At 27.1% G+C, this 17,333-nt stretch overlaps 3 protein-coding genes across 9 annotated transcripts; 1 reads left to right on the forward strand and 2 right to left on the reverse strand.

Annotated features, from left to right (window-relative positions):
* Positions 1 to 175: 175 nt before the first annotated feature.
* LOC113789972 (uncharacterized) lies at positions 176 to 1,417 on the forward strand. 2 transcript variants are annotated; one of them, XM_075824782.1, is made up of 3 exons: positions 176 to 319; positions 389 to 1,027; positions 1,058 to 1,417. In XM_075824782.1, the coding sequence occupies exons 1-3, from the start codon at positions 283 to 285 to the stop codon at positions 1,333 to 1,335; spliced, it is 954 nt and encodes a 317-aa protein (XP_075680897.1). In that variant the 5' UTR covers positions 176 to 282; the 3' UTR covers positions 1,336 to 1,417. The 2 variants fall into 2 exon arrangements, with proteins under 2 accessions (XP_075680897.1, XP_027195413.2); XM_027339612.2 differs by having other exon boundaries at positions 389 to 1,417.
* On the reverse strand, positions 1,400 to 5,365 carry LOC113789870 (proton channel OtopLc-like). Of its 3 annotated transcripts, none has more exons than XM_075824769.1 (5): positions 5,178 to 5,365; positions 3,055 to 3,954; positions 2,816 to 2,982; positions 2,343 to 2,694; positions 1,400 to 2,281 (listed from the first exon to the last, which is right to left on the reverse strand). In XM_075824769.1, exons 1-5 carry the CDS (start codon positions 5,332 to 5,334, stop codon positions 1,443 to 1,445), a joined length of 2,415 nt encoding a protein of 804 aa, XP_075680884.1. In that variant the 5' UTR covers positions 5,335 to 5,365; the 3' UTR covers positions 1,400 to 1,442. The 3 variants fall into 3 exon arrangements, with proteins under 3 accessions (XP_075680884.1, XP_075680886.1, XP_027195300.2); XM_075824771.1 differs by lacking the exon at positions 5,178 to 5,365 and adding an exon at positions 4,248 to 4,295; XM_027339499.2 differs by lacking the exon at positions 5,178 to 5,365 and having other exon boundaries at positions 3,055 to 4,066.
* Positions 5,366 to 5,794: 429 nt separating this feature from the next.
* LOC113799346 (uncharacterized) lies at positions 5,795 to 14,097 on the reverse strand. Of its 4 annotated transcripts, none has more exons than XM_075824777.1 (5): positions 13,773 to 14,097; positions 13,031 to 13,231; positions 6,681 to 7,893; positions 6,425 to 6,609; positions 5,795 to 6,349 (listed from the first exon to the last, which is right to left on the reverse strand). In XM_075824777.1, exons 3-5 carry the CDS (start codon positions 7,810 to 7,812, stop codon positions 5,849 to 5,851), a joined length of 1,818 nt encoding a protein of 605 aa, XP_075680892.1. In that variant the 5' UTR covers positions 7,813 to 7,893; positions 13,031 to 13,231; positions 13,773 to 14,097; the 3' UTR covers positions 5,795 to 5,848. The 4 variants fall into 4 exon arrangements, with proteins under 4 accessions (XP_075680892.1, XP_075680891.1, XP_075680893.1 ...); XM_075824776.1 differs by having other exon boundaries at positions 13,633 to 14,097; XM_075824778.1 differs by having other exon boundaries at positions 13,998 to 14,016.
* Between the last annotated feature and the right edge of the window lie 3,236 nt (positions 14,098 to 17,333).

Here is a 17,333-nt window from a genome sequence, read left to right on the forward strand (position 1 = left end):
GCTTATCAAAAATGTTTTTTTTCTAATTGTTGCAGTGATTTTCGTATGTAGAGAATTGTAAATTTTAGGCTTTAATTTGTTTAATTACACAAAATGTCATGAATCCATCCAAGTTATTTGCATTACCATTACTATCATTAGAAAAATCGATGTTTAATTGATACAAAATTCATTTATTTTTGATCGAAAAAACTATAAATTTGATAAAAACAAGACATATTTTGTTTATTTTAATCTAATAGTCGATGTGTATGCGCTTTAACGTTATCATTAACAATCAAAATGAAATTACAACTTTTTCATCTCATCAGTGTTTCGGGTAAGGTTTGAATCGATTCGAATAGATTTAATTGAATTCAATTTAATATGAATTTCTTTTAACAAAAAGCATTGATTGGTTTTGCTTTCACCACACCGCTTTGTCCACAATTAACACCATTTCCGGTCGCTTCAGAGGTCCTGAAACTATTTTTTGAGTTTCTTTCCCAATATCAAGCTCCTGTTGCAGCTTCATTACCTGCAGCTCCATTACCTGAGGCTCCATTACCGGCAGCTCCATTACCTGCCGCCCCATCACCAGCAGCTCCATCGCCTTTGGAATCTTTACCGGCAGCTCTATCATCTGTAGCTTCATTACCGGCAGCTCTATTATCTGCAGCTCCATTACCTGAGGCTCCATTGCCTTCGAAACCTTTACCGGCAGCTCCATCACCAACAGCTCCATCGCCTTTGGAATCTTTACCGGCAGCTCTATCATCTGTAGCTTCATTACCGGCAGCTCTATTATCTGGAGCTCCATTACCTGAGGCTCCATTGCCTTCGAAACCTTTACCGGCAGCTCCATCACCAGCAGCTCCATCGCCTTTGGAATCTTTACCGGCAGCTCTATCATCTGTAGCTTCATTACCGGCAGCTCTATTATCTGGAGCTCCATTACCTGAGGCTCCATTGCCTTCGAAACCTTTACCTGCAGCTCCATTACCTGATGCTCCATTGCCTTCAAAACCTTTACCGGCAGCTCCATTACCTGCCGCCCCATTACCAGCAGCTCCATTACCTGCCGCCCCATTACCAGCAGCTCCATTGAATTTGGAATCTTTACCGGCAGCTCTATCATCTGTAGCTTCATTACCTGCAGCTCAATTACCAACAGCTCCATTGTCATTTGAATCTTTACAGGCAGCTGAATTACCTATGGAATCTTTACCAGCAGCTCCATTACCTACAGTTCCCTTACCAACAGTTCCATTTCGAGGATGGCCAATAAATTCGGGATTATTTGCCCCAGTAAATGGATTCATTGGTAAAGATTATCTATATAATTATTCTGAATAAATAATAAATTGAAAAGAATTTTCTTGAAAATCCTAAAAGATGAAATTAATATGATAAATAAATCCGATAACAATAGTATTAATCACTATGATTTTATTAATCTAAAATTATTCATCTTTTTCATAAGCATATTTCCATATATGACTTAAACAAACAGAAGAATGAAATCGATAAAATAACATCATCGGTAATGTTGTATGTGATAATATCATTGTAAAAAATTCACCAAAATATTCATGTGTAGCATGATATTCTTCTACGGTTTTCAATTCCAATGTATTCAATATCCAAAGTGTTACATTCAATATCAATATTAATGTAACTAATTCACGGCCAGGTTTACGAAAACGTACTTTAGGATTATTTGAACAACGTCGTAAATTATCAACAATGAATGGTGATTGTATCATAACCTGTATGATTGTCAGAAAATCAATACCAATCAATGTTAAATTATTACATTCCATAGAATTATTAATCATTATACTGGCTATAGCTGAACAAGTATAATGAATAAAATAGAATGGTATTGGTATCAATATGAGTATATCATCCATCATCATAAATGAATTGTTTCGATGTTCAAAATTTACAACATCTAATTGATTTCTCATCCGATAATATGCAATCGGTATTATTACAAAACAGGATAATGTTAATAATAAAATCTGTAATGTATAGATGACAACGGCAAAATGTGTAGATACATCTTTGTGTATGGTTGAAAAGAAAATGATCACAGTAATCAATATGATTAGCAGAATAGCTAAACCAAGAAAAAGTCCTTTGTTACTAGCATGACAATCAACGGTAAGTAATAGACTGGGTCGATTATAATCATCATTATCATCTTGTTCAGTTTCTTCATCATCATTAAAAATACGATATTTATGTAATAAATCTTTTTCATATGATTCGGAAAATAATGAACGATCTTTTACTTTGCCTATTAGATAAATAAATAATTTTATTCAGAATTTTATTCAATTTCGATTTAATAATCATACCTATATTTGACCAAATCATATACCAAATTGAAGCCAATATAATATTATATTCAATAGTGAATGGATAAAGATATGGTAATGCATGTAATGATTCATTACTTATTATAGCTTTTTTTGAACAATTTTCTTCAAATATAATATGATTTTTTAAACCATGAAATTCACCATTAATTATTGAATTATCATCAATTATTACTATTGATTGATTTTGTTGATAATAATCATTTAATTTTTTATCAACATAATCATCAATAGCATCATCGATAATTGTATCAAGCCAGAATGAAATACTTGTACCGATTAGATGCATCAATGCAAATCTTGCCAGATTTTTATATCGATTTATAATAATCTTTGATATATTTAATTCGATAAATCAAAAGAATAAAAGAAGAATGAAAAAAATAATAATAAGGATTAGATAGAAAAAACAAAACAAAACATTCTTAGAATAATATCAAATTTTTTCTTACATTTGAATATTTAAATATAAAATATAGCTGATAGAATGAAAATAATAAACGTACAGATTCCATAAATAATAATGAAATACATTGACATTCGTTATCATTATGTACGAAAAAATATGTTTGTTTTGCCAAATCGATACCGATATGTGTAATACTTCCAAAACAAAATACTAATAATATAAAATAGATAGATATAGAAAAAAAATATATAACAATATTGTATATTTTAAATGAAACCATACCGATCATTCCAATTTTTAGATAAAAATCATTTGCATGTCTACCATGAAAATATCGATATGCAATCATTTTATCATTATTTAATTCAATATTCGAATCATTATTGTTTTCTATATTTTCAATTCTTATTTTATCAGAATTTTCTGGAACAATATTTTCATTTACATCATTATTATTATTATTATTCAATTGTTCATTATTATTATTATTATTATTATTCAAATTGACTTTATCATAATAATCAAAAATTATTGCCGTTGTTAATGATAGTCTATCATATTCAGGAATCTGGTCATCATTATCATCATCATCATCATTTTCATAAACTGTATTCGAAATGATTGCAATATCATTCATATTATTATTATTTTCATCATCATTATCATTATTATCATTATTATTATTATTATTCGATATTTGTTTAGATTGTCTTCGTTTTTGTTTACGTTGTAATTTTCGTTCGTCATCTATACAACGTAATGCCCAATGGCGAAATTTAATTATATCATAATGAAAAAATATAATAACAAATCCACCGATTATTGAAATAATTATAACGAATATATCACGTAATTGATTATTTGGTTTAGATATATTAAAAATTGTAAACATTGCACCAATAATTATTAATAATAATGCATAAACAATTGACATAAATTGCATTGTACGTTCATTCACTGCTTGTTGTGGATTTTTATTCAATTCATCATCATCATGAAGATTATCATTATTATTATTATCATTGAATCGAATTGAAAGATTATTTCGAATCGATGATGCAGCCATTGATTGCCATAAATTTTCAATACCAGCAAATGTTGTTGATGATGTTGGATGATTACGTAATTGAACATTCTGTAATAATTGTGGAATATTCGATAATTGTCTTGATAATCGTCGTACTTTGGTTGTAAATGTTTGCATAGCCATTTTTTTTAAAAAAAAAAGTAAAATGAACGATTAATCAAAATACAAAACATTTATTTGAGAGAGACCAAGAGAGTGAGAGAGAGCTTAAATTGTTTAAATCAATGAATTTTTAAATCCCCATAATAATTTTAGAATCATAATCAAAGTGAAAAAAATGATGCAATCTGGTTTTGCTAATTGATAATCATCTGTTTTTTTTCCAATACATCTATCTGGAATTTATATTTAGGATAATAAATTTGTTTCAACAAAAAAAACAAAATACCGGATCAATGTATGGATTAATCCATTAATCATAATCCATATAATAAATAATCAGTGTGTGCAAAAATAAAAAGATGATAAAAATTTTATGACGGAAAAAAAACTTAGATAAGATTTTAGAATTTTTATTCAATGTTTTCAGCATTTTTTCATCTCTCACCACCAATTCAAATGAATTTTACAATTTCAATTTCACAATCATTTAGTTAGACATAGTGTGTTCCATCATTATTTCTATTTTTAGATGAAAAAATAGGATTTTTTTGTTGTTGTTTTTTGTTTTGATTGAAATATTTCAATTTTGGTATGACGTCCATAATCAATAAAAAATCATTATAAATCAACAAAAAAAAATCAGAATTTAAAAGTTTTTAAAATGAAAATTTCTGTTTGTTGTTGTTGTCATCTTTGATTTTTATGGAAAGATTAAATTTTCAAATAAAAAGAATTTGATTTATTTTCAGGCTTTGCCAATCATCATTTGTTGTTGTTCATGTAGAAAAATCCATTTAAATCCGATTTACATTGAATCTTAGAAGAATTCGTTAAGAATTAATAAAATGTCTACATTTTTTTTTCTGTGGAAATATTTGTATACAATAAATACAAACAGACAGATTCATCCATTTATTTCTCATCTTTATACTATTAATAAAAGAATTTCAGATTCTTTTCTTTTTTTTTCATTTACACTTTTTTTTATTCTTCTTCATCATCTTAATGTTATTTGATCATCATTGCTGCATTATACACATGTAATTCACTTTTTTCTTTGGTGGGCATTCAATTAGCTTCTGGCATCTTTCTTGTCAAATACATTTACCGAAAAATATATACACACACACACATAAATTAAATATATAGAATGTAGAATTGATTATGAAATGTCCATGTTTTCTGTAAGTTTGTTATATGATGTTTATATACTTACTTTTCCAATTATGATGATGAAATGATGTGAAAAGGAAGGAGAGAGAGAGAGAGAGAGTGCTAAGAAGATATAATAATTTTTGAATAATATTTTTCGGATGAGTGATAAAAAATGAAATAAAATACGAATTATTTCTCGGTTTTCTCGGATTCTTCATTAATTCATGATCTTCGAAAGAATGATTTTCTTTTTCTTTTTTTTTGTACAAAAATAAGTCAAGAATATTCTTAAATATTCTTCATATATAAACCTAACTTGACTCAGATATGATCGCAAAGTCAAAATAGCTTTTTTTTCTCAAGCAAAAAAAAATCAATTTTGAAAATAAATTGAACAAAAAAGAAAATTTTATAAACAAAAACAAAACAAATAACATTTATGATGATAATAATATATTCAATTTATAATTCAATGTATCAATAATAATAATAATAATAATAACATTAATGGAAAATAAATAAATAAATAAAAAAAATTCAAATAAAATTTTGTTTTTGTCAGATTTAAGATCTTTTATTTTATTTTTCTGGAAATGTATATGTCATCATGTTTTGTTTTGTAAGTTCGATATGATTTTTTGTTTTTTGTTTGTAATAATAATAATAATATTTATAAAGAAGAAGGAAATGTAGATATTTCACATTACATATTATAATATCCGAAAATCTATTTCAAAGCTCGCAAGATTTATGTGAACGATAATAACCGGTACCAGGATAATGTCCAGCTGAATGTGATCCACCACCACCACCACCACCGCCACCATGATGGCTACCGAAAAAACCACCACCACTTGAACCGCCACCAAAATTACCACCACCACCGCCACCTGATGATCCATAACCACCGGAACGATATGATGTTGTTGCCGTATTACCGCTCATCGTATCTTTACGTTGAGCATAAATATTTAAACCAGGTATAATATGTACACGTAAACCCATTGATTCATTAACCACTGTACGTCTAATGGTAGCACCTTTTCTTGAAAATGTTACATGTGATTTACAACAACAATAATAAAATAATTTATTGAATGCATCACGAAAATCACGATTTGTTGCTGCATACATATAGGAAAATGAACATGAATTCGAAATGGCTATATACCAAACAGTATTTAGATAATCCTGTGGTACTGGATTTATTGTATCAACAACCATTGTAACGATCTTTGAATAAGAAACAACAACAAAAAATTAATAAAGTTTTTTTTTGCATTTAGTAAATTAAAATCCAAATCATACCAATGGTAACCACATTGCTAATGAACAAACATAAACAATAACATTTGATTGTAATAAACAACCATCGGTTAGAATAAAATTGGCCGCTTCGGGTGTTGATTCTAGTTGAATTTTATAATTTTTATACATAAATAATGAATAGGTAAAATAGGCCAATGTTATTATTGTACAGATAATTAAAAAACCTGAAAATTGTTTTTAAAAAAAAGGTATGAATTTTTTTTAGCCGATTGTTTGTTTTTGCATAGAAAAATACCTAATGCATATGGATGATAATCTGGCATTATTTTCCAATGACGTTTATCTTTACAGAATTCTGGACCAAAATGATTGGAATGTTGTAGAAAGGGTATAATGAATGCGGCCAACCAGATAAAAATGATTAGAAAACAGATACGACATTTTGTACAACAAAGATGATAAGTAATCAATGATTTCATTCCAAAATAATTATCAATCGACATGAATAAAAATGATAGGATGGATACAATAAAACAGGCCAATGTAATAAGCCATTGAAAATGACATAATGTTTGATCTTCGGTTATATCAGCCATTATAGCAATAGCTGATGCAGGTAAAATTAATACAGTCACTAATAAATGTCCAAAAGCAAGTGAAACAAGAAAACAATTTCCTCGAACCTGAAATGTATCAATTACTGTTATAGCTGATACAATAAATATTGCACCCATTGAACCAATAGTTGATACAAATGATAATAATATTAATTTGAACACACGATTCCATGAATTCCAATTATCTTCAGGAGGCCACATTATCTGGTTCGGATTATAAGCAAAAGGGTATTGGGAATATTGTGGTGGTTGATTTGGTTGTGATAATTTTGGTGATGATGATGATGATGGCGGTGGTTGTGGGCCCTGTTGTTGTTGATATGGATAATAATGTTGAGATATGGTTGGATGGTGTTGTTGTTGTTGTTTTTGTTGTTGAGCTGTTGTTTTTTCTGACAACAGGGAACCATAATGCACTGATGAAGGAAGATATGGTTGTAAATGACGGATGGATCTTGATGTTGATGTTGATGGCCAATTATTTTCACCATTATTAAAACTATTCATTAAGGCCATCATCAATGATGATGATGATGATAATGAATCATTATTGGAATTATCCGAAACATCCGAAACATCTGATGATAATGATGATGCGGATATCGATGATGTGAATGATATTGATGATGATGATGATGATGTTGATGTTGAAACAATAATAATAACAGCTGTAGCCATTGTTGATATTGCATTTTTAAAAAATGAATTTGCTTTCGATATGGATGATTTTGGCCATAATCTATTTGATAATTTTGACGATGTTGATGTCGATAATGTTGATAATAATAATGATGATAATCGATATGACATTTCCGGAATTTAACATTCATTTGATGTTGAATCATCAAATTTTTTTCTTGTTTGTTTGTTTGTTATTGAAATTATTATTATCTATATGAATGAATAGAAGAAAAACAAAACAAAAATGAAAATTTTCAATTTTTAAAACTAAAATTATCAAACAAATTACATTATGAATGTCCGGAAGGATAAAATAAATGAAAAATTTCCTTTTTAAAGTATTATTTTCAAGAAAAAAACCCAAGCAAATCAATTAATACAAATTGAATGCGGAAATATTTTTCATTTTCATCAAAAAAAATGAAATAAAATTATGATGAGAATTTTCTATTGCCGAAAGAATTACATTTGAAGGGAAAAAGTATTATGCCCGCGAAATGAGAAACATTGAAATTAAATTTTTTATTAAAATTGAAATGAAAAATCGTTTTTTTTTCTTGGTTGGTCGGTTGGTTGGTTGAAAAATTATCATAACATCGCTTGAAGCAATTCAGTTTTTGAATATGAAAAAAATGGACGGGAATTCTTTTTCTACGGTCTTTTTCCGATTTGATGATATTTGACACATCCTTGATTATTACAAATTGAGTAGATGATATATGTGTGTGTGTAATGAATTCCGAAGCAAAAAACTATTTAAACTTCGACTAATCAATCGATGATTATTATTCAATTTTGAAATAGCTCGAAAAAAAAACAAAACAAAACAAAAACAAACATTCAGTAAATGGGCCGATAATAATATTGATCGTTTATTATTATTCGAAACACTTTTACACCGCCCTCTTATTTATTTATCAAACATCGATTTATTTTTATTTGTTGGGCGTCACTGACTTTTGATGGAATTTTGTTTTGTTTTTTTTCGGGTCTGTCGGTTAATGTCAACAACCAACAACGGTTACGAATAACAATGGAAAAAAGTGATAAAAAAATTTATGAGTTTTGTTGTTTTTGTTGTTGTGAATTTCAACCGAAAAAAAAATGAAAAATTGAATCAATTTTTTTTTCAAAGGAGAAAAATTCTTCGCCAAAGTTTCTCTATTATTATATGTGTGACCAAGGGGGTGTAAATAGATTCGAATGTTTTGTTGTTCGATGATAATAATGATGGAACGAAATGAATTCGAATATTTTACACTTGTATGGTTTTATCATCAAGTAAATTGAATTTGAATGGCAAAAAAAGAAGAAAAAGATCATTTTTTCTCAATTTCATCATTCATCAAGTTTTCAAATAAAACATCAATATTCTTTTCGAAAGATCATTCCAGATATTCTTTCTTTTTTCATCTCATTTTCAATTCCCATAAATAATTCAAAATTTTTCATCATGATTTCTATCTAAAATGAATTGAAATAGTTGAATTCTTTAAAAAAATTCCTTGAAAATAATCTTAAAAATAATGATGAAAAATTCAATAAAATATGTTTAATGATGATGCTCATCATCATTATCATCATACCCCAGTGTTGACATTTTCTTTCCTAAACATTATTATTATTATCGTCATCATCATCGTCAAAAAGAATAATAACAAAAAATATCCGTGAAATGCATGAATAAATAGCGGATTGTTGTCATTATTGTTTACATTTTATTATCATTATTATTAGCTGGCAACAAAAAAAAAGTTGAGTTTTTTTCAACACATCGTAAAAAAAGAATGGGAAAACCAAAAATAAAAATGTAACAAAGATGTAAATTATGATTATTATTATGATGATTGTTGGGTTTATAATAATGTTTGTTCACAAACTTTGTTTCAAATTTTTCCATCTCTCCATATCTTTTTCACTACGACAAAAAAAAATGTTTGTTCTTTGTAATCAAAATTCCGAAATGAGAAACGAAAAAAAAACGACAACAACATATTCTCATTTGGATATCGTAATGTTCTCCAAAACAATGATTCCTCGATTCCTCATGCTATGACTTGAATTTTGTTTTTTGTTTTGCATCACTGATTGAACAAAAAACATTATTTTCATTCACATTTTTTTGTTTATTCGGTCAACATTTATAAATGGAAAAGTATTGTTTTTGTTTGAAAATAATTAGAAGAAAAAAAATTCTGCAGTAATTTTTATAATAGTGATATGCAATGAGCCACATAATATTTTATAATTACATGGAAATGAATTCAAATATGACGTTAACATTCTTTGTTTGTTTGTTTTGGACATGGAATTTTTTATTATAATTTTCATCAAAAACACAAATAACAATCATTCAGTTAACGATAATGATAATTATAATAAGTTTGCTTTTGTTTTTGTTGTTGTTGTTGATTTTGTTCATCATAATCATTATATCATTTATCATTTTTGAATTCTTTCATTCATAATGATATTATAATTGATCTTTGTTTTTTTTGCTTGCATAATTTATTTCGAATGTCCATCATCATCATGCTCATTTAGTCATCGAATCAATCATCATTTATATGAATTGTGCAATTATTCTGGGTTTTTTTTTGTTGATTCTGGATATTCTGGGAAAACTTTGTTGTTGTATCGTTATGGTGACAAATAATTTTCCAGATGTTCAAGCGAAAAGAATATATTTTGTTCTTGAGATTAATGATTATTGTCAAATTCTAAGAAAGTCACAAAATATTAATCATCGTTGGTAAATAAATGATTTTTTTTGTTGGAATATAAATGAAAAACAGACATCCACGCTTGTTTGTTACTGTGTCTGTTATTTTTTTTTTTTACTCATCATTTTTAATTCTGCAAAATATTCATAGTTTTGATGATGATGATGAAATCCAAGAATTTTTCTGGATTTCCATTGAAAAAAAGGCTTAAATTATCAAACAAGCAAAAAAAATTCTGTCTATTTTTTTTCATTTGAAAAAAAAACAAAAATTCTGTATGATCATAATAATGGTTAATGATTGGCGTTGTTGACATTTTTCAAATTTTCATTTTTTTCATTATTTCATTTGTCTTTGACTATACAATCGATAAATTAGAAATGAAAGAAAGAAATTCGCTTGAAATATTCTATATTTTTTTAGCGAAGTTCGTTGTTGTTGTTGTTGTTTCTGTTATATAATCATCTAGCCATCTGTCTCCATGATGATGATGATGATGATAATGCCATTAACAAAGAAGAAAATTAAGAAAATATTGTATTTTGAAAAGAAAAACGAAACAAAACAAAACAAATAAAAATAAACTATCTAGAAAGATGAAATGAGCATTATAAATAAATTCTTGTGAATTAAGATTTTACTTTTTTTTTTTTGCTTGCTGTTTTCGTTTTCGTTTGTTGTTTTTCATTTCTTTCGTGTGTGTTTGTTTCAAAGTTAACCTATCAATTCTATTGATTTTTTTTTTTGATGAAAAATTGACTTGTTTCTTCGGTTCTTTCCAAGTTAATATAATCACGAAATTAGATGATATTATAAAGCGTTTTTTTCTTCATTTATTTTAATGATCATTTAACCAGAAAGAAGAAAAAAAACATAAACCATAAAGTGCATTTGAATATGGCAATTTTTTTTTGGTTTGTTTGGTTATTATCATCATCATCAATCGAAATAATCGCTCAGCATATTAGAGGGGGATATAGAGTACTCAAAAGGGGAAAGACAGAGAAAAAGTACAGTAATTTTATTGGATAAATTGATAAATTTATGGCTAATTTACATGGTGTTTCAAAAAAAAGTAATCATCATCGTCATCATCATCATCATCATCATTGATTTGATATTGAAGTCAAGTGTTTGGGTGGAGAGAGAGAGAGAGAGAAGAATGTAATGGAAAAAAACAAAAAGGATACACAGACACACATGTGATAATCATTAGATAGAATCGATATACAATAGAGAATATGAAAATGACAAGTATATTTATTACTACCATCATTGCCCTTGTATAGTCATTTGTTGATAATCCCTATCATCAAAATATTTTTTAATGATCATTCATTCAGATAATCATTATCAATGTCATTGTCAAACTTGAACAACAACAATAACGAAAACTTATGATTATCAAAGATCAATATTTTTTTGTTTAAGCCAATCAATGTGTTTGACAAGAGATGAAAATTATTGACAATCACGTAGTACACCGCTACAATATTCTCTCTCTCTCTCTCTCTCTCTCTCTCCCTGGATAATAATTTATAAAAGATTTTATCATCAAAAGCCAAAAAAAAACCAGAAAGAAATAGATACAATCAAAATGTGTCATTTTCAATTTAGAAAATAATTTGTAAATTTTGACCAATTTTTGTTGTCTTTATCATTACCGGTTGTCTATATCAAATGAAAAGAAATGGCCGATAAATTTTCTTTTTTCTTGTTTTCCCTCAAGATCATTTTCAATGTTTGACATATCAACCGACCAACCAACCAACCAAACATCTTATCTTTAATGATCTTTTTTTTAGACAGATAAATTCCAAGGATTAACGAAAAAAAAATCCATTGAAATAACAATAACAATAACAAAATTTCGTTGAAAATATCAAGATCATAAGGAAAATTGTTTCAATATTTCTTTTTTTGTTTGTTTGAAATATCTATGTAAACAAACGTTTGTATTATGTCACAGTTGATATAATGGAACAGAAGTTTTTTAAAAAAAAAAATCAATATTTTTTGTCATAACATCGTTGATTTCTTTCTTTTGATTTTTAAAGGGAATTAGTTTTCAATATTTTCAAATGTTTGACACTTATTTTTGAAACAACAATGACGTGTTTGAACAATTTAATCGGAAATTTTGAAATAGTAAAAATGCCAAATCAAATGATGATGATGTCAATGAATGATTATAAAAAACATAGGAAAGAATCATGACATGTATTGGCACTTGGAAAGTTTATTTTCCAGATTTTTTTTTTTGTTTTGGAAAACATACAAAATTATGAATCGTATAATGTAAATATGAAATGTTGATCAAAATTTGAAATTGAAAAAAAAAATTCTTTGATTTGATTTTTTTTACGAAAAAAAATGGGAAAATAATGACAACAACAACAACGACAAATGAAAATAACATGACAACCGAAATCGATTTTGCTATTGTTACACAGATGTTTAATTTTTTGTTTGTTTGGACAATTTTTTTTTCAGAAAATCTTTTACTGAAGAAACCAATGAAACACACACACACACACAAAAAACATCAAATATTCATTGAAAAATGCCGGAAATATTTTTTCTAAAATCTAATAACAAAATATTGCAAGAAATAAATAACTTACCTTAAAAGATGAATCAAGAAAATATAGAAAGAAAGAAAAAAATTTCAAGCTCGATATTGAAGAAGTGGTTTTCGTTATCGTTTTTTATGTAAATTTAAATCAATAATGATATGATGATAATGTTTAGCATTTGCTTCGATGAAACATTTTAAGGATTCTGTTGAAAATTTATTATAGAATTTTTTTTTAAATTTTTCCATTCTTGAAAGAAGATCATTTTGGTTCAATTCATTGTTTAAAAAAAATGAAAACAAAGAAAAAAAAACATAATCATTAATTGTCCATGGCAACAACAAATGTGAATTTGATTTCAATGTTTTTTTTCTTCTGATGATTATGTTTGTTTGTTGAATCTGACACAAAAGATATTCATCAAGTGGTTAACCTATGAATGATTAATTATTTTTTTGTTCAATTCTGTTGTTTTTTTTTCTAGCCTAATAAATAATTAACACTTATCATCCTCATCATTTCTGTTCTGTTAACAAAATTTCTCAAAAACCTATTGGTTTTTTAACTATCTTTTCGGATCAAACACTAAATTAAAGTTGAAATGAAATGATAGAATCAAACGAAAAAAAAATCCTAAATTTCTTTCTTACCGATTTATCGGTATTGTTGTTGTTGTTGCTTTTCAAATTAATTTTTTTGCACTCATTCGGGGTTTTTTTCTCTCCCACACACACCATACAGATAAATATAAGAAAATTTTCAAAAAGAAATAAAAATGATAATGATTTACCGAATGAAAAAAACTACTACTTCACTACTGAATTATCAAATTTGAAATGAATGTTTTTTTTTCTTTTTTTGGGTAACTCTGCACACAAACCGAAATGATTTTTTTTTCGGTACTTGATCAGTTGTATCGGGTGCAATATTTTTTCTGGCTTCTTTCATTCATTTTTATTTATTGATAGAGAGAGAGAGATTGCTCCCAAATCAAAATGAGAGAGAGAATCCTTACATTGCTGTTATTCTGCAAAAATGTTTATATGTGCATAAGTGTTGTGTTTGAGTTGGAGTGATGCCTGATGAACGCATGGCGCCCAAAATAATAATATTGAAGACGAAAAAAAAATCATGTACCACTTGTATATAAAACAAAATATCAGTGAAAAGATAGTTAGGAAAAATATTTTCTTGCTTCTGGATTCTTTGGATCATATTATTCTGTTCCATCCCATAAAATTTTTTCCAACCATATCATGCGTGTGAACATTCCAAACAGAATACAAACACACACACCAACATATTATATTACAGTGACAATTTTATGAAGAGTTATATTCAATATAAAATACAGAAAAAAGAGAGAAAAGAAAATGAAAAGTTCTGTATACATTTTGATGATGTTTGTGTTTGTAAAACAAAATTTGCTACTAGCATTTCAATGGGAGAAAAAAAAATGATAAAATTGATTGAAGAAGAAGCAGAATAAGAAAAAATTCTATGAAATTCTATGATGATGAACATACAGATTCCTTTTTCAATTTTTTTCCCTTTTGGTTGTTGTTGTTGTTGTTGTTTTGATTCAAAAAAATAGAAAGAAAAAAAATTCTGTCCCTATAGTCATGTGATTCATTTTTTTTCAACTGAGAATTGAGAGATTGAAAAATTGGCCCAAAAAAAAAGTTTACTTAGTCCCGGGCATTTACCACCGCTGCCGCCAACATCATCATTGAAAAAAACACTGAATACCTTTTTGATAATGATGATGTAACCAAAGGACAGGCAAATTTTTTTTTGTGAACTAAAATTATTATACACACACACACACATATAGAGAGACTAAATAACTTATTTAGTTGACTGATTTATTTATATAATATAAAATAAATGAATGAATGAATGAATGAAGAAAAAAAAAGTATATCTTTATCCATCATGTATGTGTTTCTCATAAGCATCATCATCATTATTATCATTATATATATTTTGTCAGAATATTACAACCTTTTGCTGTGGCTGCTACTGCTGCTGTTGATTATGATGATTATGATGATGATGAAAATATGATGCATGTATAGAATATATGATTGATACAAACAAAAAAAACATCCTTCCATGTGTGAAATATTATTATTTTCAATAATAGTCAAAAAATGACTTGACTTGACTGATATATCAACATCATTGATGGCAAACATTGAGAATTGTTTGTTTCATTTTTTTTTCAGCAACCAGAAAGATATTTTTAGTAACAATCTATCTGTGTGTTACCTATGTGTTATTACAAAAGAATTGCAAAAAAAAAAAATGAAATTATCTGGATAAAATAATTCTATAAGATTCAGTGCAGAAAAACCAATAAGTGTGTACTGGGATCTACCTATCTCTATAGTTGAAAAAAAATTCTGATTAAATCCTATAGGATGATGAACCAAAACAAATAATAATGATGTTGTTGTTGTTGTTGAAAACTCATTATTTGATTATTTATCGATCGATTTTTGTCGTCGTTGTTGTTGTTGTTGTTGTTGTTGCCTCTTGCATTTGATTTTTTTATCTATCTTTTGGTATTCACTTTTTTTATATTCATATTTCATCATAATAATAATTATTGTTTGCTAAAACTATAGTCCATTAATGATTGAATTTTCTATATGTAATTTGTATTTTTCTTTCATTACATTATAGAGAAGAATTAGAGCTAAAATTACTTTGATTGATTCTCCAAAAAAAACCAATGTAAAAGAATAAAATCTTTTAGGTAAACAATTCAAATATTAATCTGATTTTTGTTGTTGTTGTTGTTGTTGATTTTTCAAATCCTTGATGCTTAATTCCCGAATTCATTGATCTAAAACACTGTGAAAATTTGAAATTTTGAACCAAAATTATTTTTTTTTTTTCATTAAATAAAATTGAACAGCTTTTGTACAGTTTCTGACATCTGAAATGAATGTGCGTGAAGAAAACTATAATTCATTTTATTAATTTGATTTCTGACAAAACCGTTTTGTATTCAATATTGATAAATATCAGAAACATCAGAATCATTCCATCGGCTACAATTATCATCATCATCATTATTGCCTGTCATCAACATTTCTGAATTTGAACATCAAAAAAAAAAAAAAAGAAAAAATCAATGTCTAATAATGAATTTTATGATAATTTTGTTCAAATCATGTGCATATTGAAGCGTTCCAAAAAAAAAATTTCATACATTTTGAATTCATTATTTTTTTCCTAAAAAGAAATCGCATTAATAAAATTATCTGGAAAACGAATATTTTCAGATAACTTTTATTTATTGAAAATGATTGTTGTTTTTTTAAATCAACCACCAAAATGAAAACGGACATTTATCAGTTTCATCCGGAAACAAAATCATTCTTTTTTCTCCCAAAATTGTTTTTTCTGTTGTTTTGTTTTCTGTTTGATTCGAGGAATCACAATAGCTAAATCATTAACATATATAGTCGTCGTTGATTGTGTTAAGTGGTCTCTTGCTTCTTTTTATAAATGTATTAAAAAATGGATTTTGATGATAATCTACTGGATGATGCTATTAATAGAACACACACACCAACATTTGTTATGAGTATATATCATTTTTCATTATTTATTCAACCAAAACGTTAAATTATTGTTATCATTATGATTCTACTTTTTTTTTGGTGGAAAACATTTGTTTTGTTTAAATTCATTTCTCTGAAACGATGTGTTTGTTGCGATTTTGTTCAACAATAATTTGGCCATTTTTTTTATATTCACTGGGCTACTTTGTAAAGTCTATCTTTCTTGCCACCAATTCACCAATACAATTTTCAGCTTGAAGAATGCATTGTTTTTGTATCAATTTTTCTTTTCAAAGAAAATAATTGTATTTTGGCAAACAAATGTCAATTACAAAATAATGGAGAGAAAAAAAAATGAAAACCAAAACCGTTTCATTTACGCAAAACTAATTAAACGTTTCTGTATTTTTGCTTTTTTGTTTCTATTCTTCAAAACGATGAACCAATCTAATTTGTGAAAAAATCAAAATGCGAAATGGCAGATTGGTAGAATAAAACAATATTTTTAATGGCTGTCAAATTTTATCGTTTTTTTTTTTCGGCAATGCACACGTACAATTGCATTCATACTAACGTTTTCACAGATTTTCTAAAAACAACATCTTTGTAATCAAATGAAACAGAAAAATATTTTATTCACCATTTCTCTTTTTGTTATTTTTTTCTGGAATAAAAAAAACAAAAAGAGTAAATTTTCCCAATGGGACAAAATTAGACCATTAATGATAAAATGTTTTCAACCATTCTGTCCTTTTCCTGTGAAAAAAAGGAAATAA

This window comes from Dermatophagoides pteronyssinus, unplaced genomic scaffold (genome assembly GCF_027571235.1).
Source record: "Dermatophagoides pteronyssinus isolate colony J.1.1.1.1 unplaced genomic scaffold, Derpt_VIB-CSIC_2022.12 sq0002, whole genome shotgun sequence".
Classification (NCBI taxonomy): Eukaryota; Metazoa; Arthropoda; class Arachnida; order Sarcoptiformes; family Pyroglyphidae; genus Dermatophagoides; species Dermatophagoides pteronyssinus.